Below are 24,562 nucleotides of genomic sequence, written 5' to 3'. Positions count from 1 at the left end.
TTGGCAAGTGAGCGCCCCGTGGCTCCAACGTCTGAGGGCCATTGTCTTTCGAGTTCCCGGAGAGGGACTCCAATGCTTAAGGGGCTATTGTTTTTCTGAGTCCCCAGAGCGGGACTCCAATATGATTTGGGCGCATTTCCTGGCGGTATAGAGCCCACGAGGCTCCGAGGGCGCATTGTTATTTCGAGCCCACGAGGCTCCAAGGGCACATTTTTGTTTCAGAGCCCAAGAGGCTCCGACGTGTTGGGGCACAGTTGTTTAAGAGCCCAGAGGAGAGCCAGGAGGCACGCTGGTGCCAGGCTCAGTACCCCAGCTGCCCAGCACTTAGTGGGCAGCTGCATCGTTTAGGCCTGTTGCGCAATTTTCTTTGGTTGCCTGCGCAGCCAGCCCAGACATTCTGGACATTGGGCCTGTGATCCCCTGAGAGGCCAAGTTGGCCTGGGGTCAGTTATGTGATTTTTGGCGCAAATGTGATTACTTGCCTAATGTGATTTATGCATAATATGCAACTCTTTTTGCCTATACCTCTAAATGTGGTTATGCTTAGGAGGTTGTTTTACCTAGTATAGTTATGCTAGTGAGTTCATGGTTCCCTGCGTGATATATGCCTAAGGTGGTTAGGATTGCGTAGTGTGTACTTACCTTTTACCAGTGGTTACTGTTTGTGTGCTACAGTTGCTATTTGGTGCTACAATTAGCCTATGTTCTAAGTGCTATTTCTACAAAGTGCTAGTTCTACCAAATGCTTATTCCTGACAGTGGTCCATGTGGCCCTGTCCTGTGCATGTAATCCCCTGTAAATTCCACCTGTGCCAGTGGCACAGTGTAAATTGTGTGATTATGATCTAATGTGTATGGTAATACAAAGGCTATTTTTATATATAACCTTTTGTGGAGTTCCTTTTTGTGGTGTGCCTAGTGTGTTGCTGCTGTGTGTGTGTGTTGCACAAGCGTTTTACACATTGCTTCCGAGATAAGCCTGACTGCTCGTGCCAAGCTACCAAGGGGGTAAGCAGGGGTTATCTTGCCCTGTGACTCCCTTGCCCTGACTAGAGTGGTGGTTTCTGCCTGGCTTTGGTGCAAGCCTTAGCCAACCAGAAATCCCCATTTTTAACACTCCCCTTAACATTGCAGAGGGAAAATCAACACTTACTGCAGAGCAGACCACAAACCCAATCATTGATGATGTAGAGAACAACCTGCACATCTGTTCAGACACCCTCCAACGGCTAATGAACAGCCTTCACACCCCACCCCCAGGAGCAGGGCAGCACATCTGCCTCGAGGTGACCCCACCACCTGCACAGACCACACAGCAGGAAACACACACCACCATGGCTGTCTCCCAGGACCCCCATGAACAACACATGGATTTCCAACGGCGTGTGTTGGATTGCCAGATGGAGTTGGCTGATCAGCTGCGAGTGGATTTCGAGCTCATGGCAGCCAAACTTGATGCCATACCTGGTGGCTGACTCCCATTAGGGGCCACTAATAGACACACACTGCCCACACCATGCTCCCCGACAATCCTTGGCTGATCTCGCTGGGGTCATTACTTGGATACAAGAACTGTCTAGTCAGACAGGCTCCATCGATGACACCACAGAGTTGGTACAGATGCCGAGGACAATGGAGACCATGGAGCCGATGCAGGCTGGAAATATGGCTGCCACGACTGAACACCAGCGAGATGTAGCTGGGATCTTCCATGCCCTGCAGATCCTCATCTTGCCATTGTTGCCACAGAGCCTGTCCCAGATATCTGCTGCAGGAACTTCCACATACACATCTCCGACACCTGATGTGTCAGTGGCACACAGTGATGCAGCCCTACCACCTCCGCCCCCTGATGTGTCAGTGGCACACAGTGATGCACCATTACCCTGCCATACACACCTGACACATCGGACACAGAGGAAGTATCAGAGGATTAAGATGTGGATGGTAATTACTATGTGAGTTTTGGACTTGGCCCTTTTTTGCAGGGTCATCCCTGAACATTTTGCATTCCTCCTGTATTTTCTGACCTGTTGGTGGCTGTGTTATGACTTTGGGGACTTTACCACTGCTGATCAGTGCTAAAGTGCATATGCTCTCCCTATTGTAAATTGATGTATGGATTAGTGACTCCATAATTGGCTGGTTTGATTTACTTGTCAGACCCCAGTACAGTGCACTGCGTTTGCCCAGGGCTTGTAAATCAAATGCTGCTGGTGGGCTTGTAGCACTGATTGTGCCAGCCACCTGAGTAGCTTGTAAAGTGTGTCTCAGGCCTGCCATTGCAGAGTCGGTGTGCAGTCTGGTACTACCATGTTGACTGGGCAAGTGCACCCACTTGCCTGTCCCTAAACCTTCCCTTTTCTGCATGTTAGTCACCCCTATTGTAGGCCCATGGGCAGGGTGCATTGTAGGGAAAAGGTAGGACATGCCCTGATATGTGTGGCATGTCCTGATAGGGAATTACAGCAATTTTCGTTTTTCACTTTTGCAAGGCTACCTGTTCCCTAAAGGCCAGAATGGGCAGTTTGATTATAACATCTTATAATCCTAACTGACTCAGGGAACTTGGTGGAAATTCGAGTTTAGTATGCCTCAATTCAGAATGATAAAATGCAACTTTTAGTGAAGTTGTTTTTAACATTCTCTGTTTGAAAATACCACTTTTAGAAATGAGGTATTTTCTTGCCTAACTATCCAAGCCTGCCTCTGCTAGGTTGTGTATTCCATGTCTGGAGTTTGAGTGACAGGAGCTGGGGGATTCCAGGAGACAGGGTGAGTCAGCGCAGGGCTGAATAGAGCTATCTGCATAGAGAGTGAGGGGAGGGGTGGCCCTAGGTCTGAATAGGGCTGTGCCTGCCTTCCACAATGCTTGCTCCACCTCATGTGGTGCGTCTGATGTCCCTGGCCCACACTGTCAAAGGACAGAAGGAGTTCTGTAAACAAAGTGCTCCAGGACTGGCCAGAACTGGTTTGGACTAGGTGCAGACACTCTCTGCCTTCAGAGAACAAAGAGAATAGTAGTCTAAATATTGGGGCCCGGACCCCTGGATTTTAGATTACTTTTGGGAAATTAGAAGAACCTTTGCTGAGGAGAGGAACCAGAGATAAACTGAAGGAGGAGACTATACCTAAGCTGAGTGCTGTTTGGGGGATTGGCCTGCAGTGGCTGCCAAAGAAAGGAGAATGGATCTTTGTGCTACTTCCATCAACTTGTAAAGGATCTCCAAGGGCTTGGAAATTGAGCTTACCTCCTGCTGAAGTCTCAGGGGTAACAGACTTCACCAACCAGCTCCCCTGAGTTCTTTTGAAGAGCTGGAAGTGCGACTCACGAAGAAGAAGCGTGACACCTCCGCAGCCACTGTCGTCGCATCACTGATGAAGGGTGCCCACGGTGCCGCTGTCGCATCACATCGCAGAAGCGCCTCGCATCGCCGGAGAAGAGTGTTGCCGTCACATCACCGGAGAAGCGTGTCGCAGGGCCTGTTGCAGCTCAGAAGATTCATTGAGTCGCCGCCCGGCCTTTGGGCGTGCACGCATCCTTGTCGCATCAAGAAGAAAACGATATTTTGTTTCATTCCACCGGATCTTCATCTCATCATGGCATTGTGGGTCGCAGCCCCACGGAAGCGCAGTAAAAAAACGACGCATCACCTCCCCATGCAGAGAAGAACCAATGCATCACCGTCTCCTACGCAGCAGTAGGGAACCGATGCATAACCGTTCTTGCGTGTAAGGAACTGACACATCACCTTCCCTGCAACACTTTCATTGTATAGCGTTATGCATCCAACTGTACATTGAACTTAAAGTTTTGCATTTACCATCTAAAGAGAACTAAGCTAATTCTACCTTTCTAAAGTACAGTATTGTGGATATTTGTCGTTTTTGGCCTTGTGTTAAGTCTATATAAAAATACTTATTTTTATACTACAACTTGTGTGGTGTCTGTAGGAGAGTAGGGTCTGCAATCCTATGATCACCCAGATTTTTTTGCTTTTGTTTCACTGGTTTACGACTTTCTCTGGCTGTGGGCCTGCCAATCAGACCCCCAGCCTGGCTGTTCTCTTTCTAAATTACGATATGTACCCTAGGTGCATTTACCAATTGGTGCTGGGCCACCTTATCAGACCCCGTAACGCAGGGCATAGGTGTACCCAGGGCCGCCAGGGGCTGCAGCATGTATTATGCCACCCCTGGCTGGCCGCCTAAAACTTGACACAACTGGCTGCATGACAGCTGGGGCAAAGTCGTGTAATCACCCTTTGCTTTAGGTATAGTAGCTCTATATCTAACCATACAATGGACACCCGAGTTCCTATCAGTCACTCCTATGGCAGGCCTTGACAATCCTGAAGGCAGAGTGCGTGGGCTCGTGTGAACTAAGGTTCTGGCCCGAGCCGAGCCCGGTTGCAGCTTGCGGAATCAAGACCCAATGGCTGTTCCATGATAACGCGTACCCCATCGGTAACTTCGGTGTCGCGTTATCAAGGCATGTCGAGTAAGGTGTCATACGAATCGGGATGCTGCCCCCTCACCAATTCTGGCGACGAGGTTAGCATTCCGCCCTTCTAGAGGGACACGACATGTACGTAACTGTGAACCCCGGTTAAAGTTAACTAAAGCCTCAGCTCCACAAAATGGATGCTGCCACCACAGACACGAGTCTGACCTCCTGCTGCTGGGAGTCCTTCCAGCGGGAAGAGCTTGGACAAAGGGTTTCCTGTCGAGGGCGGTGTTCGCATCGTCCCAGACAGGGTTTGTGTATTCTGGGTAGGTAGGGCTTTTGCGAGAAGGTGACTGCGGAGTGGCACCCCGGTGCTCGCTACGCATCTGCCGGTCAGAACCAGTTCCAGGGGCACCAGCCCTGGCCTGGGGAAAGTCCGGCAGGGGAGAGGGGTGTAACCACCTCCCTTCCTGGTCCCACCCTTAGGGCAGGACCTAGTCATGTACCCACCCCTTTCTTTAGAATAAAGGCCGGAGCGGGGACCCTTCCAAATTAGATCATCTTTGAATCAAGAACTACTTTCTACGAAAGGACACTCAAGACTCTTCTCAAGATTTCTCCCTTGTGACTAAGGAGTAGTCACCCCGCATCAGCGGGCACCATCTAAGAACTCTGCGGTTTGCTGCAAGTCCTTCCTCAAGGATCCGACGGCCCAGCTCGACGAGAACCGGCTTCCCTGGCACCTCTGACCTCTACCCACGTCATCAGCTCAGCTGTGATCTGTGGGTGCGACGAGACCTCGAGGGACCGGCCATCATCAGAACCTGCACGCTCTTAAACCAGCACGGCCATCGAAGCGATTCCCTGGTGAGTGCTCTGGGGTCCGAGAAGCCCCGACCCTGAGCCGCTCCAGCACCGAAGTGCAGTCTCCCAGCATCTCCACGATCTGCGTGGGGCCCTTCTGCTCGCTGCTCAGCACGTTGTCTGGTCACTAGCCGCTGGCTTGTGCCCTTCTGTGACGACATCCGACAATCAACTCTGCTGGTCTGGTTGCTCCAGACTGGCCCTTGCTTCCATCTTTGCGAGAAGCACCCCGGACCCTCCTGGTCCACTCAAGACGCCATCTTAGGCCCACCACGTGGCCCTGAGATCTGCCAAGGCTTGTTGCCCCATCCTGGGCCCAGCGACGCCGACAGCATCATCCTTCGTGGGACAGCTCGCACCTCCGCCGTGGTCGCCGACAACGCCTCCTGGTCCGTGAGACTGCAGAGCCTAGCGTCGCCCACTCACCTGGTCGAGGTGACGGCCAACCGGTGCCATCCTGGCACCCTCTGACTACTGGCTAGTAGTACGAACTTGGTCCCCTCTGCTTTCAGGTAGCAACAATCTCTGATCCAGGCTTGGATCTCTACGAACTATTCATCACTGGTCGCCGGCCAGCAACTCCTTTTCTTCCGGCTCCTGGCTTGTCAGCGAAGACCCCGACGCCTGTAAGACTTGTGCAGCCGCAGCCCTCGTGGCTAGGTAACTCGGCATTTCGGTGCCTGCATAGCCTCTTTACTCTAGGGTCCCGAGTCCCTCGCTTCCGACTTGCCTTATCGGGTCCGCCCGAGACCTTAAACTTTCCGTGTCCTCGGGCACTTGTTTTAATTGTGCACTTGAAGTATTTTCCCAAGAGATTTGGTTTGTGCTTAGTACCCTGTCCTCATAAAGAGTCCAGGGCTGTTGTGAATCTTAATAAATATCCTGTTTATTTTCATAACACTTGTGTGGTGTCCTTTCACTGGGTGTTCAAGGGGTACATGTGTGGTAAACAGCTGGCTTAACGCGCCCTCTCGAGTCTTTAGCCTTAGACTGCTCGTATCCACGCTACTAGGATAGCTGGTCTATAGGTTGACTTACAACCAAACACCATAAGGGTCGTTGGAACGATACATAGCGGTCGCTAGAATAGCGAACGTTGCATATCGGGCCAACTTCTCACATTGGTGGCAGCGGTGGGATTTGAGCTTGCTGTTGTTTTACCACACGTATCCTAAGAATATCTTGTTGAAAGATCGCATAAGTACTGTTAGTACATATAACCAAAGCTTAGAATACTCTGAGTTCTACTGAACCAGCTGTTGCAGCTCCTCAAGGCTTAGCACACCTTGGTTGCAACTCTTAGCAAGGGAACAGTAGGTCACACGTAGTGTAGGTAGGTGCATCACTTACACCACACTAGAAACAGTATGTCGGACAAAGGAGGAAACTCTGAGTCTCCCCTTGTGTCAGTTGACCCTCCACAGGTCATCCCTTCAAGATATACTGTGCTGAGCTTCAAGGAGTTAAGACAGGTGTGTCACTCCCGGAAGATCAAGCAGGGGTCTAACCCCACCACGTCCTTTCTGATTGGTCTCTTGGAGACTTATGATGCCAGAAAAGCTGAGACCCGTCTTAGCTCTTCTAATCCAGAAGGAGACATGCCTCCCCTCGAGGGAACCAGAGACGATCCTGACCTCATCCACCTCGCGACTGAGAACGAAGATGTGGAGGATGATGAGGATGAGGATCCCTCTGGGGATGAGGCAGATAAGGGACAGGTAGAAGTCGTCAGACTAAGCAGGTCCAACTTAAGCAAACATGATAGCGGTACTGGGGGACCCCTGGGGCCACTATCAGGTCAGCTTAACATTGGGAATGGACGAGCCCGATCTCTGTCAAGAGACTCTGGCAGATCCCTTCAAACCAATGGCTCTCGCAACTCTTCTCAGAGAGGGATGACGTCCCCTCAGCGGAGAGTGTACGAAGCTAAGGAAAGGGCAGCTAATCTGAGGATTGAAAGGGAAGAACTTGCCCTGGCCAAAGAAAGGCTTGCCTTTGCGAGAGAGCAACAGTTAAGTGGGGTAGTCCCCACTGGTGGCAGCAATGTACCTAGCAATAGGGAAAAGAGTTTCGATACGAAACACCTTGGTAAGATAGTGCCCCCCTTTAAACAAGGGGACGACATCCACAAATGGATTACTGCTTTGGAGAGGGCCTGCACTGTGCAAGGTGTTCCCCAGAGTCAGTGGGCAGCTATCTTGTGGCTCTCCTTTGAAGGTAAAGGAAGAGACAAGCTCCTCACCACAAGGGTGGAGGATGCGAACGATTACCAAGTCTTGAAAAATACACTCGTTGAAGGGTTCGGCCTAACCACTGAGCAGTACAGGGTGCTGTTCAGGGATACCCAGAAAACGCAGTCTCAAGATTGGGCTGACTTTGTCGATTGTGCCACTAAGGCTTTTGAGGGCTGGTTGCTGGGCAGTAAGGTTACTGATTACAAAGGATTGTATAATTTGATGATGAGAGAACAAATTTTAAACAATTGTCAGAACCAGTTGTTGCATCAGCATCTTGTCGACTCGGATCTGACCTCTCCCCAAGAATTGGGAAAGAAGGCAGACAGATGGGTTCGCACGAGAGTTAAACTGAACCAGGGCCAGAATCAAGGTGGTCAGAAGAAAGCAGACCAGAAGGGTAAAGATTCTAAGGGGGAACAAAATGACCAGAAGTCTTCGACAGGTCCCCAACAACCCAAAGAGGGAGGGGGTCAGGCTCCCCAAAAGAAGAAAGAAGGCCAATCCAAAAGATGGTGCCAGTACTGTAAAAGTAAATCTCACTGGTTTAGTGAGTGCACCAAGAAAGGAGGAGGGCAGACTCCTGCCACTGCAGCCCCTAAGGCACCTGTGCTCCCTAGTACAGTCAGCAGTGGTAGTGCGCCTCCCAAGGGTTTAGTAGGGTTAACCCTGGGTTCTGAGGGGCGTGACAACTTAGTTGGCACACTCACTCAGGCTGTCCTTGTCAGTACAGGGGACGCGGACGTGTCCCCTGACATAAGTCCCAATACCTTGGGCAAATACAGACAGACGCCTTTCATAAATGGAAAGATGGCTCAGGCCTATAGGGACACTTGTGCCAGCGTCACCATGGTGACGCCTAACTTTGTGGACCCTGGACAGATCATGCCAGGTACAGAATTCCTGGTGACCAATGCAAGCAATGTCACTACCAATCACAGTATGGCAATTGTAGCTTTCTCCTGGGGAGGGGTAACTGGCCAAAAGAAGGTTGTAGTTAGTCCAGACCTCCCAGTGGATTGTTTGTTGGGCAATGATTTGGAGTCATCACAATGGTCAGAAGTGGAGCACCGGACTCACATGGAAATGTTAGGTTTGCCAGCACATGTGTTCGCTGTGACCAGGTCACAGGTCAGGAAATGCCCCACTGAACAGGTGCTGGATCCTGGAACAACGGACCAGACACCTCCCAAGAAAAAGAGCAGTAGGGTTAAGGCTGCGCCTTCCCCCTTGCCCCAGGTCGTGGATCAAGTCTCAGAGGAGGCTGACCTACAGGAATTGAGGGAAACTGAGCCTAGGGAGTTCGAACTTGATCAAGTTGAATTCTTGGGTTCAGGGGGACCCTCAAGGGAAGACCTGGGGAAGGACCAGTTAGACTGCCCTTCTCTTGAACCCCTCAGACAGCAGGCTGCTGCTGAGGCTGCTGGGAACGCCACAGGTACCCACAAGGTATACTGGGAAGATGGACTCCTGTACACTGAGTCAAGAGACCCCAAGCCTGGCATGACCAGGAGGCTGGTTGTACCCTTGTCTCAGCGTGGTTTCCTACTTACTTTGGCCCACGAGATTCCCTTAGCAGGTCACTTAGGCCAGACGAAAACGTGGGACAGGCTTGTCTCACACTTTCACTGGCCTCATATGAACGAAGATACCAAGGAGTTTTGCCGCTCCTGTGTCACTTGCCAAGCCAGTGGTAAGTCAGGTGGCACGACAAAGGCCCCCCTTATACCAATGCCTGTGGTGGGGGTGCCCTTTGAACGGGTGGGGATCGACATCGTCGGTCCCATGGAACCACCAACAGCCTCAGGGCACAAGTTTATACTGGTGGTAGTGGATCATGCCACCAGGTATCCTGAAGCTAATCCCCTTAGGACCACTACAGCACCTGTTGTGGCAAGAGCCCTAGTTGGAGTATTCTCCAGAGTGGGCTTCCCTAAGGAGGTCGTCTCCGACAGAGGTGCAAACTTTATGTCGAGCTACTTAACTGCTATGTGGAAGGAATGTGGTGTCAACTACAAGTTCACTACACCCTATCATCCACAATGCAATGGGCTTGTTGAGAGATTCAACAGGACCCTTAAAGGGATGATTCATGGACTACCTGAAAAGCTTCGGCGTAGATGGGACGTCCTGATCCCCTGCCTCCTGTTCGCCTACAGAGAAGTCCCACAGAAGGGGGTTGGCTACAGCCCTTTTGAACTTTTGTACGGGCATCCTGTAAGAGGACCCCTGTGTTTGGTGAAGGAAGGATGGGAGAGACCTCTCAAAAAGCCTGCAGCCAACATAGTGGACTATGTGCTTGGCCTCCGCTCGCGGATGGCTGAATACATGGAAAAGGCATCTGAAAACCTTAAGGCCAGCCAAGAACTCCAGAAAGCTTGGCATGACCAAAAGGCTGTCTTGACTGTTTACCAGCCCGGACAGAAGGTGTGGGTGTTGGAGCCAGTGGCCCCAGCAGCACTCAAGGACAAATGGTCCGGGCCCTACACCATCCTGGAGAAAAAGGGAGAGGTCACCTACCTGGTCGACCTGGGAACTCCCCGGAGCCCCCACAGGGTGCTTCATGTCAACAGGCTCAAGGCATATGTCGACAGGAAGGACATGAGTTTGCTCATGGCCCTAGATGAGGGACAGGAGGAGGAGAGTGACCCTCTCCCCGACCTGCTCACTCAGAATCCTGACGATGGATCGGTAGATGGTGTTGTCTTTTGTGGCAGCCTCTCCGAACATCAACAGAGAGACTGTAAACAGGTTCTTCAGTCTTTCAGACATATGTTTTCTCTAACACCCAGCCAGACCGATTGGTGCACCCATGAGGTTGACACTGGTGACAGCTTGCCCGTTAAGAGTAAAATCTACCGGCAGCCTGATCACGTTAGAGACTGCATCAAGAGTGAAGTGCAGAAAATGTTGGAGCTGGGAGTCATTGAAACCTCGGACATCCCTTGGGCTAGTCCCGTGGTTCTAGTGCCGAAACCTCACACCCAGGGTGGTAAGAGAGAGATGAGGTTTTGCGTAGACTACAGGGGTCTCAATGCAGTCACTAAGACTGACGCCCACCCAATACCAAGGGCAGACGAGCTTATCGATAGATTGGCTTCGGCCAACTACTTAAGTACGTTTGACCTGACAGCTGGGTATTGGCAAATCAGGTTAGCTGAGGACGCCAAGCCTAAAACCGCATTTTCAACCCCTGGTGGGCATTATCAGTTCGTGGTGATGCCCTTTGGTCTGAAAAATGCACCTGCCACCTTCCAAAGGTTGGTGAATCAAGTCCTTACTGGGCTGGATGACTTCTGTGCGGCGTATCTTGACGATATTGCTGTCTTTAGCTCCACCTGGGAGGATCACCTGGTCCACCTGCGGAAAGCGTTAGAGGCTCTGCAAGCAGCAGGCCTCACTATCAAGGCCACCAAGTGCCAGATAGGGCAGACACAGGTTGTATACCTGGGCCACCTTGTAGGTGGAGGCCAGGTTCAGCCACTGGAGAGCAAGATACAGTCAATCAGGGACTGGGCTCCTCCAACCACCCAGACTCAGGTTCGAGCTTTCTTGGGCCTGACTGGATACTACCGGAAGTTTGTCAGGAACTATGGTTCCATCGTGACACCATTAAACGAACTGACAAGCAAGAAAATGCCAAAAAAGGTTCAGTGGACAGCGAGCTGTCAAAAAGCATTCGATGACCTAAAGCAGGCCATGTGCACGGCGCCTATCCTCAAGAGTCCGGACTACTCCAAACCATTCATTGTCCAAACAGATGCTTCTGAGTTGGGTGTGGGAGCTGTTCTTTCTCAACTGAATTTTGATGGTCAAGACCAGCCCATTGCTTTTATAAGCAGAAGGCTGACCCCTAGAGAGAAGAATTGGTCAGCTATTGAGAGGGAGGCCTTTGCTGTGGTTTGGGCCCTGAAGAAGCTGAGGCCATACTTGTTTGGCACTCACTTCAAGATTCAGACCGACCATAAGCCCCTCTTGTGGCTAAATCAGATGAAGGGTGAAAACCCCAAACTGCTTAGGTGGTCCATTTCCCTACAGGGGATGGACTTTACAGTGGAACATAGACCTGGTACTGATCATGGCAATGCCGATGGGCTCTCCATATATTTCCACTTAGAACAAGAAGACTCACCTGGTCAAGGTTAGCTTATTGTTCCGACGTTTGGGGGGGGGTCATGTAGGAGAGTAGGGTCTGCAATCCTATGATCACCCAGATTTTTTTGCTTTTGTTTCACTGGTTTACGACTTTCTCTGGCTGTGGGCCTGCCAATCAGACCCCCAGCCTGGCTGTTCTCTTTCTAAATTACGATATGTACCCTAGGTGCATTTACCAATTGGTGCTGGGCCACCTTATCAGACCCCGTAACGCAGGGCATAGGTGTACCCAGGGCCGCCAGGGGCTGCAGCATGTATTATGCCACCCCTGGCTGGCCGCCTAAAATTTGCAACAACTGGCTGCATGACAGCTGGGGCAAAGTCGTGTAATCACCCTTTGCTTTAGGTATAGTAGCTCTATATCTAACCATACAATGGACATACGAGTTCCTATCAGTCACTCCTATGGCAGGCCTTGACAATCCTGAAGGCAGAGTGCGTGGGCTCATGTGAACTAAGGTTCTGGCCCGAGCCGAGCCCGGTTGCAGCTTGCGGAATCAAGACCCAATGGCTGTTCCATGATAACGCGTACCCCATCGGTAACTTCGGTGTCGCGTTATCAAGGCATGTCGAGTAAGGTGTCATACGAATCGGGATGCTGCCCCCTCACCAATTCTGGCGACGAGGTTAGCATTCCGCCCTTCTAGAGGGACACGACATGTACGTAACTGTGAACCCCGGTTAAAGTTAACTAAAGCCTCAGCTCCACAAAATGGATGCTGCCACCACAGACACGAGTCTGACCTCCTGCTGCTGGGAGTCCTTCCAGCGGGGAGAGCTTGGACAAAGGGTTTCCTGTCGAGGGCGGTGTTCGCACCGTCCCAGACAGGGTTTGTGTATTCTGGGTAGGTAGGGCTTTTGCGAGAAGGTGACTGCGGAGTGGCACCCCGGTGCTCGCTACGCATCTGCCGGTCAGAACCAGTTCCAGGGGCACCAGCCCTGGCCTGGGGAAAGTCCGGCAGGGGAGAGGGGTGTAACCACCTCCCTTCCTGGTCCCACCCTTAGGGCAGGACCTAGTCATGTACCCACCCCTTTCTTTAGAATAAAGGCCGGAGCGGGGACCCTTCCAAATTAGATCATCTTTGAATCAAGAACTACTTTCTACGAAAGGACACTCAAGACTCTTCTCAAGATTTCTCCCTTGTGACTAAGGAGTAGTCACCCCGCATCAGCGGGCACCATCTAAGAACTCTGCGGTTTGCTGCAAGTCCTTCCTCAAGGATCCGACGGCCCAGCTCGACGAGAACTGGCTTCCCTGGCACCTCTGACCTCTACCCACGTCATCAGCTCAGCTGTGATCTGTGGGTGCGACGAGACCTCGAGGGACCGGCCATCATCAGAACCTGCACGCTCTTAAACCAGCACGACCATCGAAGCGATTCCCTGGTGAGTGCTCTGGGGTCCGAGAAGCCCCGACCCTGAGCCGCTCCAGCACCGAAGTGCAGTCTCCCAGCATCTCCACGATCTGCGTGGGGCCCTTCTGCTCGCTGCTCAGCACGTTGTCTGGTCACTAGCCGCTGGCTTGTGCCCTTCTGTGACGACATCCGACAATCAACTCTGCTGGTCTGGTTGCTCCAGACTGGCCCTTGCTTCCATCTTTGCGAGAAGCACCCCGGACCCTCCTGGTCCACTCAAGACGCCATCTTAGGCCCACCACGTGGCCCTGAGATCTGCCAAGGCTTGTTGCCCCATCCTGGGCCCAGCGACGCCGACAGCATCATCCTTCGTGGGACAGCTCGCACCTCCGCCGTGGTCGCCGACAACGCCTCCTGGTCCGTGAGACTGCAGAGCCTAGCGTCGCCCACTCACCTGGTCGAGGTGACGGCCAACCGGTGCCATCCTGGCACCCTCTGACTACTGGCTAGTAGTACGAACTTGGTCCCCTCTGCTTTCAGGTAGCAACAATCTCTGATCCAGGCTTGGATCTCTACGAACTATTCATCACTGGTCGCCGGCCAGCAACTCCTTTTCTTCCGGCTCCTGGCTCGTCAGCGAAGACCCCGACGCCTGTAAGACTTGTGCAGCCGCAGCCCTCGTGGCTAGGTAACTCGGCATTTCGGTGCCTGCATAGCCTCTTTACTCTAGGGTCCCGAGTCCCTCGCTTCCGACTTGCCTTATCGGGTCCGCCCGAGACCTTAAACTTTCCGTGTCCTCGGGCACTTGTTTTAATTGTGCACTTGAAGTATTTTCCCAAGAGATTTGGTTTGTGCTTAGTACCCTGTCCTCATAAAGAGTCCAGGGCTGTTGTGAATCTTAATAAATATCCTGTTTATTTTCATAACACTTGTGTGGTGTCCTTTCACTGGGTGTTCAAGGGGTACATGTGTGGTAAACAGCTGGCTTAACGCGCCCTCTCGAGTCTTTAGCCTTAGACTGCTCGTATCCACGCTACTAGGATAGCTGGTCTATAGGTTGACTTACAACCAAACACCATAAGGGTCGTTGGAACGATACATAGCGGTCGCTAGAATAGCGAACGTTGCATATCGGGCCAACTTCTCACAGTGTCAATCTGTAGTGTTGTCATTAGGTTACTGTATGTGTTCCCAAATGCTTCACACGCTGCCTCTGAGATAAACCTGCCTGCTCGTCCCAAGCTAATAAGGGGGTGAGCAGGTTTTTTTTAGGAGTGTACCCCGTACCCTGACTAGACGCAAGGGTCCCTATTTGGTCAAAGGTACCTACCTCTGCCAACTAGAGACCCCCAAATCTAACAGTGAGGAAGGAGGTAGAAGCTTCCATCACCACCATATGACCTGTCCCTGCCTGGTTCTGCCCTATACATGATGCCCTGGGATAACACCTTCCACTGACCCCCAGAACAATCTGCGGCATGCACCTGGACCCCGACATGGACTGGCACATCTTCAGTGGTTGACAATAGCACAGCAATCCTGCAGTGGGCTGCACTCTCCCTCTCCCAAATCACTTACAAATCCCCAGAGGACTCTGGGTGGCCCACCACTGAGCTGTTAGCTGTATGTAATGTGGGCTTGGCATGGCCATGTTCAGCTCCAGTTCCAGCTCCGGAATGCACCAGAATCTGAATAACCTCTTAAGCGCTGCTGACGGCCAACGGTCGTCACGAGCGCTGCCTCCCCAGTGCTGCGCACATCCATTGGACGTCCATTCAGCACTAGTTCCAATGGACAGAGCAGCACTGAGGAGGAATATTTACACGCAGCTAAGGTGTTAAAACATATGAAATCACACAAATGTGTCCTGACTATGTTCACTCAAGTGTGAAAGTATGTATGTATGTATGGACAATGATTACACAAGAATATACACCCTTGTAAATGACATCAATGCGCATGTTGAACCCTGAGCCACATGGCCAGTTGGATGTCTGTGAAGGTGAGTACTAGCTGTGGCCTCGTTGCACATTAACAACAATCACGCTACCCCCCAACGTAGGCACAAGTCCATGAATAGGGCTGTGTAGGAATGACCAGATCGGTCGCAGGCCAGAAGTGGTGTCCTACGTCACATGTGACACCAGGAGTTCACTTTGCATACCTACTCACAGACATCTGTGTGAACACAATCTGCACATGGTCAGAGGTTGGACACCATGCTCACATTGCTGGAGACTCGTAAGTGCACAGGTCTACCAGCAACTATCCCAAACACAGTGTTTCGCTCACAAAGGTGGAGCAGTCAATAGGGACCCACCCCCATTGTACAGGCGTCACTCAGTCCCTCCCTGTGGAGAGACGATGCTCATTGTGGCACACGATTCGTACATCTAATCAACACTCATCACAGTTGGACAGTAGTGAAGTTGCGGAGACTTTATTGGCATGTGCGTGTCAGTACGGACAAGGCAAGGGCCGCAACATGCAGGAACATGCTTGAGACACTTACACGCCGCATGGGACCATGTCCAGGTGCAAGACATGGCGGTGCAAAAAATGTACAGAAATCCTTACGGATGGCAACGGTCTCAGCCCTCCTTGCCTTACTGGATGAGTCATGTGATGTTTGGCGTCTGCCCATTGCCCCTTGTGAGGGGACACAACTCACTGCCCATGGGATCGGCAAAGTGCTGTGTCACCGGACTGCACCGACTCTCTGCTCATCTGACAGTGACTAGGTGGAAGGGTCGAACAAGGTCACATGTCATGCCACATTGCCATGTGTGTTATCCAACCAGCAGTGTGTCCGATTTGGGAACGTTGCCAAACGATGCTGTGCTGCTCCAACCATGGAAGTGCCTCACCTTGCACAGGTGTGTGTACACACGTATAGTTCCACAAACATGCATTCTGAGTCCAGACGAAGGCAGACATGTCCACTGTTGTGGTGAAATATGTGAGCATTCCCCACGATGCAACAAGGTGTTGGGACCTGTGCTGTTGGTGACACACCGATGTTTATTTATTTATTTATGTAAGTTGTAGAGCGCACTATCACCTAGCAGGCATCTTGGTGCTAAGCAGCTCAGAAGAGGAAGTGAGTCAGAGGCAGAAGCCGACCAGCTACTTCATAGGGAACAGGCAAGTTTTTACCCGTCTCCTAAAGGGAAGAAGGGGCATATTACCAACAACTAGCGATAATTATCGCTATGTTGGTTTAGTGGCAATATTTTTATCGCCGAGCTGCGGAGATTTTTATCGCTTAGGAACCTTGCTATTATCAAGGTTTATCTCCTAAGCCATAAAAATCGGCCGAAATGCATGAATATCGCTGAGAAGTCAGCGATATTCATGCATTACCGAGCTAATGCTCTTAGCCATGTTATCCACCTCCCATTGGATAACATGGCTAAGAACTGCTCAGGGGCAGGTGTTAGCTTTTGGAGATATTCGCGCTTAGCACGAATATCTCCAAAAGTTGGTAATAGGAGATAGCGATGTTAGCAACTGTTTCCAGTCGCTAACATCTTGGCACGCCCACTTTGCATGTCGTTAGTGATAAATATCACTGACATGCAAAGCGGGGCACAAGTTGGTCGCTATCTTCTACTAGCTGTCGCTAACTGGTGTTAGCGACAGCTAGGTAATAGGGAGATCATTTTATCTCCGCTTTCTTGGCTCGTAAAGCCAAAAAAGCGGAGATGAACCCCCTTGATAATATGCCCCGAAGTTCCCTGAGTTGCCTAATCTCCCAGGGAAGTTTGTTCCACAGTCTCGCTGCTGCCACTTCAAAGGATCTGCCCCCTGACCTGACTTTCCTAAATCTTGGCACCTTCAGCAGTCGGGCCGAAGAAGAGTGGAGCAGTCTTGACGGGGCGTACTAGTAAAGTTTATTGCACAGGAGCACAGGTCCTAACATGTGAAGGGCTTTAAAAACCAGGCAGAGAGACTTCAAGTGCCCCCTCTGTCTCAAAGGGAGCCAGTGGAGTCTTGCTAAAGCTGCAGAAGCGGAGGATCTTCTAGGCAGCCCTAAAACTTATCTGGCTGTTGCTGACTGGATCCTCTGTAATCTGTCCAGCAGAAAGTTGGGAGAGTCCAGCAAGATGGCGTTCTCTTATCTTATCTTATCTTATCTTAGGGGATTCTTGTATAGCGCACTGACACCGAAAGGTTTCCTGGCGCTTCACAGGCGCGTTACAATAATCTAGCCTACTGAGGATGGTACACCTTGCCACTAAGGCACGCGCCTGCGCAGGTAGGAGCGGACATTTTTTTTCGAAGGGACCTAAGAATCGCAAAACATGAGGCTGTTGTTTTTGTAACCTGGGCTTCCAGAGAAAGCTTGCTTTCAAACATAAGGCCCAAGTTGCATACAGTTTTTATCGGCCGGACTGTGGCTGCAGGAACGTAGTTACTCATCCATGATCGCCAGCGCAGCTTCATGGGCAATGTGTTCTAATAGTACAACGTTGTCGTGTTCAACACCAGGGTGACCCAATCCATTAACTGGTCCGGGCAGATGTGCTCAGTTCACGCCGTTTCCCGCACAACAGCCAGCACATACGCCAAAGATCAGTGCATCCCATGCACGGCTATCCCGGTGACACTCCTGGTCGTGGGCCAACAGGGGGCGCACTGGTCATAATCCAATTCAGCTAGCGTTGCATTGGATAGGCCAACCTCCATGGGCCACTCAAATGTGCATGATCGACAGTGGAACCAGGGCTGGACACAGGTCACGTAGGAAAGATGGAAACGCAGACGGTAATTGATCCGCAACACTGCCATTGGCACAGATACCAACAGATGCAGCATTCGTCCACGGTACAGTTCCACGTGACAGGGGCTGTTCATGTGCTCGGGAATTCCTGCTATTGCGTTTGTTGGTCTCGTAGCACCGGCACTCCTCAGACCGGCGGCAGTTCCGTGGACAATATGCCCTAGCTCAGGGCAATGAGTTGTATGTGTGTGCAACATTTGGACGTATGGGTAGTTTTTTTTCCAATGTGTCAAGGGCATCCCTTCCAGGTGTAGGTCGTGCAGGGAGCCAGGGACAAGTGTGTGTAGGGTGTGGGCACGTTGGTTTTTCATTGGTACTGTTCATGGTGTGGGAGTCATCGGAGCCTGGTTTCGTATCTCACACAGGGTGTGCCAGCCGCATTTAGGACCAAGGTGAGAGGGTTGGTTGGCCTTCCACCTTGTGTGTAGGGACAAAGGAGCTTTTATTCCTAAGTTTAGTTTGACTCCTGCTTGCATTTCGGATATGTGATGTGGCGTTCGCGCTGTCTTTGATGCCTGGCCTGTGATTTGGGGTGCACTCATTTCGAGACATACGCAGTTGTTGGCATGTTTGTATGAGCCAAGGGCACAATTGGCATTGCGCTCCTTGTTCAGTCTCTCTCTTTCTCTCTCTCCCTGTCCTTTGCCAAGTGCCAGGTGTTAGTTTTCTGATCCTAACGCGCCTTATCGCATGTTTTGTGTTCTTATCGCCGATCTGGATGGTCGTTGAGAATGTTGGGGAGTGGTGTTGTCGCTGCTTGTAGCACGGGAACGTCTACTCTGCATCTCATTAGCGATAGTTGCGGGGGTCATCTGTGGTGATGTTTTTTATGGCTGCTATCGTAGGTAAACTGGTCTTATGGGCTGTTAGCACCAGCTTGTTAGTGGGGTGATACATTTATCGTGACTTTGGCTGAGATAAAGTGCTGTTAACTGGGCGATGATTCTTTGAGAATATGCCCCTATATTTCTGTTCATGTCACAAATTGTTGCAATAACACATTTTGTGCTAAAATACATTTAGCATAATTTTGCAGCATTTTCCTGAAATTTCACATAATTGGATGAAAGCAAGTTGCAGAAATTTTGCACACACCTACTCCGAACTGTGTAAGTGGTGCAGTCCACCAACAGATGTCTTTCACCAATTAAATCAGTGTATCTGGTGCAGCGCAGAGGCAGGTCCATGGAATTTATCAGAGGTGTGAAAATGATGCAGTCCTGCGATTGATTGTTTGCACTTATAGGTGCTCATTTATGAGCCCTTGCGTCACTTTTGCCCGCTGGTGCGTCACTTTTTGTGACGCACCAGCGGTGTAAAAAATGTGCCTTTTTGCACCATATTTACAAAGTGATGCATCAACCTAGATGCGCCACTTTGTAAACCCCTGCGCTACATTACACCTGGGACAGGTTTAATGTATGCAGGGAGGCGTTCCGACGCAAGATAGGGTCGTAGAACTGCACCACTTCTAGGATGCAAATGCATCAATATTGTACACCTGTCCCATGGCAGGCGTAAGACTGACGCAGACAAATTTGAAAGGGGACTTTCCCATGTGAAATGACCCTTTGCTGGAGTTGCGTCACTTTTGTGACACACTCCAGCAATGCGTCATTTTTGCGCCTACAGATACGTCAGAAATACGGACGTATCTTTAACTCCTTGCGACATGATGCGTCATACTGTAAATATGATTGGTGTCGTAAGAAGGGCGCAAAGTGACGGATCACTGTTTTCTCGCAGCAATGTGTCACTTTTCATAAATGAGGCCCATAAGATCTATGAATCTGGTGTAATGCAGAGATAGGTTCACCAGAGGTGTGTAAATGACGCCGTCCTGCGATAGATCTTGTGAACTAATCACATCTGTGTATATGGTGCAGTGCACGGGCCGGTTCATTGGAGGTGTGTAAATGATGCCGTCCTGCGATAGATCTCAAGTCAGTCTTCAGAACATTGTAAATTATGCATCGTTAGTAGATGCCTGAGATTCATATTATTTGTGTCTTATAAAGCACACAGCTACCCCACAGGGTTTCCCAGCGCTAGACCAAAGTAGAGAGAGTGCAGACCCTAAACTAAAACAGCCAGGTCTTCAAACCCTTGCGAAAGGCCATGAGAGAAGAGCAATGTCGATGCGACTCTGGGAGGTCGTTCCAAAGCTTCGGACCCAGACACAAGAGAGTGACCCCCCATGTGTGGTCAGCGATGACCTGAGTGACGCCCCATGTGTGCGCGACGATGACCTGAGTGACGCCCCATGTGTGCTTGACGATGACCTGAATGACCCCCCATGTGTGGTCAGCGATGCCCCGTGTGACCCCTCATGTGTGGTCAGCGATGCCCTGTGTGACCCCCCATGTGTGGTCAGCGATGCCCCGTGTGACCCCCCATGTGTGGTCTGCGATGCCCTGAATGACCCCCCATGTGTGGTCTGCGATGCCCCGTGTGACCTCTCATGTGTGGTCAGCGATACCCCGTGTGACCCCTCATGTGTGGTCAGCGATGCCCCGTGTGACCCCCCATGTGTGGTCAGCAATGCCCCGTGTGACCCCCCATGTGTGGTCTGCGATGCCCTGAATGACCCCCCATGTGTGGTCTGCGATGCCCCGTGTGACCCCCCATGTGTGGTCTGCTATGCCCTGAATGACCCCCCATGTGTGGTCTGCGATGCCCCGTGTGACCCCTCATGTGTGGTCAGCGATGCCCTGAGTGACCCCCCATGTGTGCTCGACGAAGACCTGAGTGACCCCCCATGTGTGCTCGGCGATGACCTGAGTGACCCCCCATGTGTGCCTTGGGGTGACTTGAGTGACCCCCATGTGTACTCTGTGATGACCTGAGTGACCCCCATGTGTGCTCGGGGGTGACTTGAGTGGCCCCTCATGTGTGCTCGATGATGCCCTGAGTGACCCCTCATGTGTGCTCGGCAATGCCCTGAGTGACCCCCCATGTGTGGTCAGCGATGACCTGAGTGACGCCCCATGTGTGGTCAGCGATGACCTGAGTGACCCCCATGTGTGGTCAGCGATGCCCCGTGTGACCCCTCATGTGTGGTCAGTGATGCCCTGAGTGACCCCCATGTGTGCTCGGCGATGACCCCTGTACATGGTGCAGCTCTGGAGTAGATCTTCGACACATGGTCTTGTCTTGCAATGTAACTAAGTTGCTCATGTTTTCCAAGCCCTGTATCCCGGAAACAAATCTATAAAATGCTAAAATTTCCTCAAGAACTCCCCACTCACTAAATAATGTCATCTACCTTCATTGACGCTCTTAACTCATTGTTTCATTCTCTTTGTCATATTTACTCAAACAACAATTGTGAGTGGATTCATCAAATACTATCAACAATGCACCCATTGATAGAAAGAGGACTCACTTGAACACTGAATGACGTTGAGGTCTTGTAAGCCGTGAGGGATTGCAGCTCTGATGCGAGACCTGGAAGAGGAAGAGAAGAAGAAGGAATCAGCACGTTGAACTATGCCCAACCAAGACTAGCAGGTCTACTACTATGTTATGTTATGGTAGACGTTCTTTTATAGCGCACAAATCACCCGGGGGCATCTCGGCGCTTGGCTAGAACTAATCCTGAGATTGGAAGAGGACCGAATGAATTAGAAAAGGAAGGCTTTTAGCTGTTTCCTAAATGTGCCATAATTATCCATTTTACGCAGGGGATCTGGTAACTTATTTCAGGATCTTGGCGCTAGATATGAGAAAGCTTTTCCTCCCGAACGACTTAGCCTTATACGTGGTATTTGTTGGAGACCCTGCGTACCAGACCTCAAGTTCCTATTAGGAACATGTTTCATAAGTCTTTTTTGGAGGTTTTTAGGACCTCTACCATTGAGTGCTGTATATGTAAGGCAGCAGATCTTCAAAAAGGATCTTTTCCTCACCGCTAGCCAGTGGAGTTCGCGCAAAAGGGGAGCCGATGCGGAGCCCGCTGGGCGATTCAAAACCATCCTGGCTGCAGTGTTCTGAATCACCTGCAGTCTGTTTAACAAGGTCTCTCCTGCTTCTGCCAGTAAAGCGTTGCAGCAATCCAATCGACTAATAACGATAGCTTGGATCAAGGTTTTTTCGATGAGCGGTAGGCAGTGGCGTAGAAAACCTTAAGGGGGCCCCCCTGCAGGGTACATGAAGGGATCCCCTCCGGACTCAATCTAGAGCTCCCCAGCAGAACTGCGGAGCTGACGGGGCCCACTGGCGGGTGAGGTACCCCCGCACCGCAGGGGCTGAAGGGGCCTGTGTTACGCCCCTGGCGGTAGGCATGAAAGAGGAGGATCTTTCGCAGCAAACACATGCTACAGTAGCAAGAGCGGGTCGTGGTGGCAATATGGTCTTTCATTGCTAGTGTCTGATCTAATTTTATCCCTATGTTTTTCACACAATGAGTGGGCACTGGGGCTGCTCCCAACTGGGCGGGCCAGCAGTCATCAGACCAGCTTGCTGTGGCTTTGCCCATTAGCAATAATTCAGTTTTAAAAGGGTTCAGCTGGAAACAATTTTGCGTCATCCAGCTGGAGATCTCAAGTATTGTATTGTATTGTATTGGTGATTTTGTAGCGCGCTCAATTACTCACGAGTATACTGGCACGTAGAAATGCAGAGGAGGCAGGGATATCTAGAGAAATGACAGTGATCGTTTAAAAAGGTCAGTTTTAAGTGCTTTTTTAAAAAGATTAAAATCACGGATAGTGCGAAGCGACAGAGGGAGAATGTTCCAGGCAGTGGCTGCCTTAACAGAGATGGACTGGCCACCAAGGCGGGACCGATTAAAACGGGGAATAACCAACAAATGTTGGGAGGTGGACCATAATGGGCGACTCGGCGAATACCAAGCAAAGCGAGTCCTCAAGTACGCGGGTCCTTGGTCACGTATGGCTCTATGCGCCAGGGTGAGAGATTTGAACACAACCCTTTGTTTGACCGGGAGCCAGTGAAGACTGCGCAGGTGTTGACGGACACTAGACTGCCTTAAGATATTGAAAAGGAGTCTGGCCGCCGCGTTTTGTATAACTTGGAGACGATTGGTGAGATAGGCAGGAATACCAGAGAACAGGGCATTTGAATAGTCAAGGCGAGAGAGAATAAGAGCCCTTGCCACTGTCTCTTTGGCCATCCTTGGCAGCAGGGGAAAAAACCTACGGAGGGCTTTCAGAGTGCCAAAGCACCCACAGGTGAGCTTTTTAATGTGCTCCTCAAATTTAAGGTTTTCCCCAAACCAAACTCCTAAGTTCTTTGCTGATTTGCCAGCCGCACTCGTGAAGGGAACATCAGGTGGCCACAAAGATTCTCTAAAATTGGGGGGAAATTGCCCGTAGAGAAGTATTTCTGACTTATTTTCATTACATTTTAATTGGGCCAAAGCGAACCAGGAAAAGACTGAGGAGAGACAAAACTGGACCGCAGAGGTGTCCAGATCACTGCAGGCCAGGTAAACAGCAGCTGCGTGTCATCAGCATAAGCTATTAATTTTGCCCCTAGTTCCTCGGGCAAGAAGATCAGAGGGGTCAAATAGATATTGAACAACAGTGGGCTTAATGTAGACCCCTGTGGTACCCAGGTGGAAAGCAGCTTGGCCGAAGAAGCATAGGGGGGCATCCACACCTGCTGAGTTCGATTGGTCAAAAATGAAGTCAGCCATTCTAGTGCAGAGCCAGCAATGTCAATGGATGCCAACCGCGAGATCAGCTGCTGATGGGGCACCGTGTCGAAAACAGCAGAGAGGTCTAACATAATCAGAGCCGCTCTGCCGCCTCCGTCCAGGCACTCCCTTATAGCCTCAGAGATTTCCACCAAAGCAGACTCAGTGCTATAGGTGGCACGAAACCCAGACTGAGCAGGATGGAGTGCATGTGAATCTTCCTCGAAGGCATCCAGCTGGCGAAATGCTATTTTCTCAGTAACTTTGGCCAACGCTGGTAGCAAGGAGATGGAGCGGTAGTTGGCTGGGATATCTGAGTTTAATCCTGATTTTTTGAGAAGCGACAGGAGTTTGGCCTGTTTCCAGCAGTCGGGGATCGTAGCCGTCCTGACCGAAAGGCTAATATTCTCTGCGACCTCGGAGCAGACCACCTCCGCCACACCTCCTAAAATACGGGCCGGACAAGGGTCAGTGGGGGAGCCAGATTTCATAGATTGGAGTAGTAGATGAAAAAAGTATGCCTCTGGAAAACCCTGCTTTCTCTGCAACTAAGTCTGTACCAAACGAGAACATGAGCTGAGTATCATCAGCATACGAGATGATCTCAAAGCCCAGTTGTTCCGCTCTCCTAGCTAGTGGGGCCCTATAAACATTAAATAGGGTAGGACTTAGGCAGGATCCCGGAGGGGCACCTCTGTCTAAATTAATTGCATCGGACCTCTATGGGCCAAGCATGATTGTTTGAGTCCTATCAGACATAAAATTTCACAGCCACTTTAGAGCTGTTCCTTGGATGCCACAGGCCTCCAGTCTCTCCGCTAGAATTTCATGAGAGATGGTATCGAATGCCCGGAGATATCTAGTAGTTTCAGGATTGCCGAACCGCCCTTATCTATTTGTAGCCTAAGTGAGTCAGTGACTGCTAAAATGGCTGTCTCCGTACTAAAGCCCTGTCGGAATTCAGATTGTGATGGATCTAATAGTTCGTTTTGCTCCAGATAGTGACTCAATTGTTTGTTGATCATGCTTTCCAGTTTCTTGCCCAATAGTGGTAGGAGGGAAAGT

The 24,562-nt window shown here is 50.9% G+C and overlaps 1 protein-coding gene across 2 annotated transcripts in view; it reads right to left on the bottom strand.

Annotated features, from left to right (window-relative positions):
* Positions 1 to 24,562, bottom strand: part of LOC147689507 (NXPE family member 4-like) — a 361,120-nt gene that overhangs the window by 126,565 nt on the left and 209,993 nt on the right. For both annotated transcript variants that reach the window (XM_086942264.1, XM_086942265.1), the window contains one exon: positions 21,224 to 21,285. In XM_086942264.1, coding sequence (XP_086798390.1) covers positions 21,224 to 21,285 — 62 coding nt within the window. The remainder of the gene's footprint in view (positions 1 to 21,223; positions 21,286 to 24,562) is intronic.

The sequence above is a fragment of the Lissotriton vulgaris genome, chromosome 10 (genome assembly GCF_964263255.1).
Source record: "Lissotriton vulgaris chromosome 10, aLisVul1.2, whole genome shotgun sequence".
Lineage (NCBI taxonomy): Eukaryota > Metazoa > Chordata > Amphibia > Caudata > Salamandridae > Lissotriton > Lissotriton vulgaris.
The sequence above is the reverse complement of the archived record's forward strand: the minus strand, read 5'-3'. Positions and strand labels throughout refer to the sequence as shown.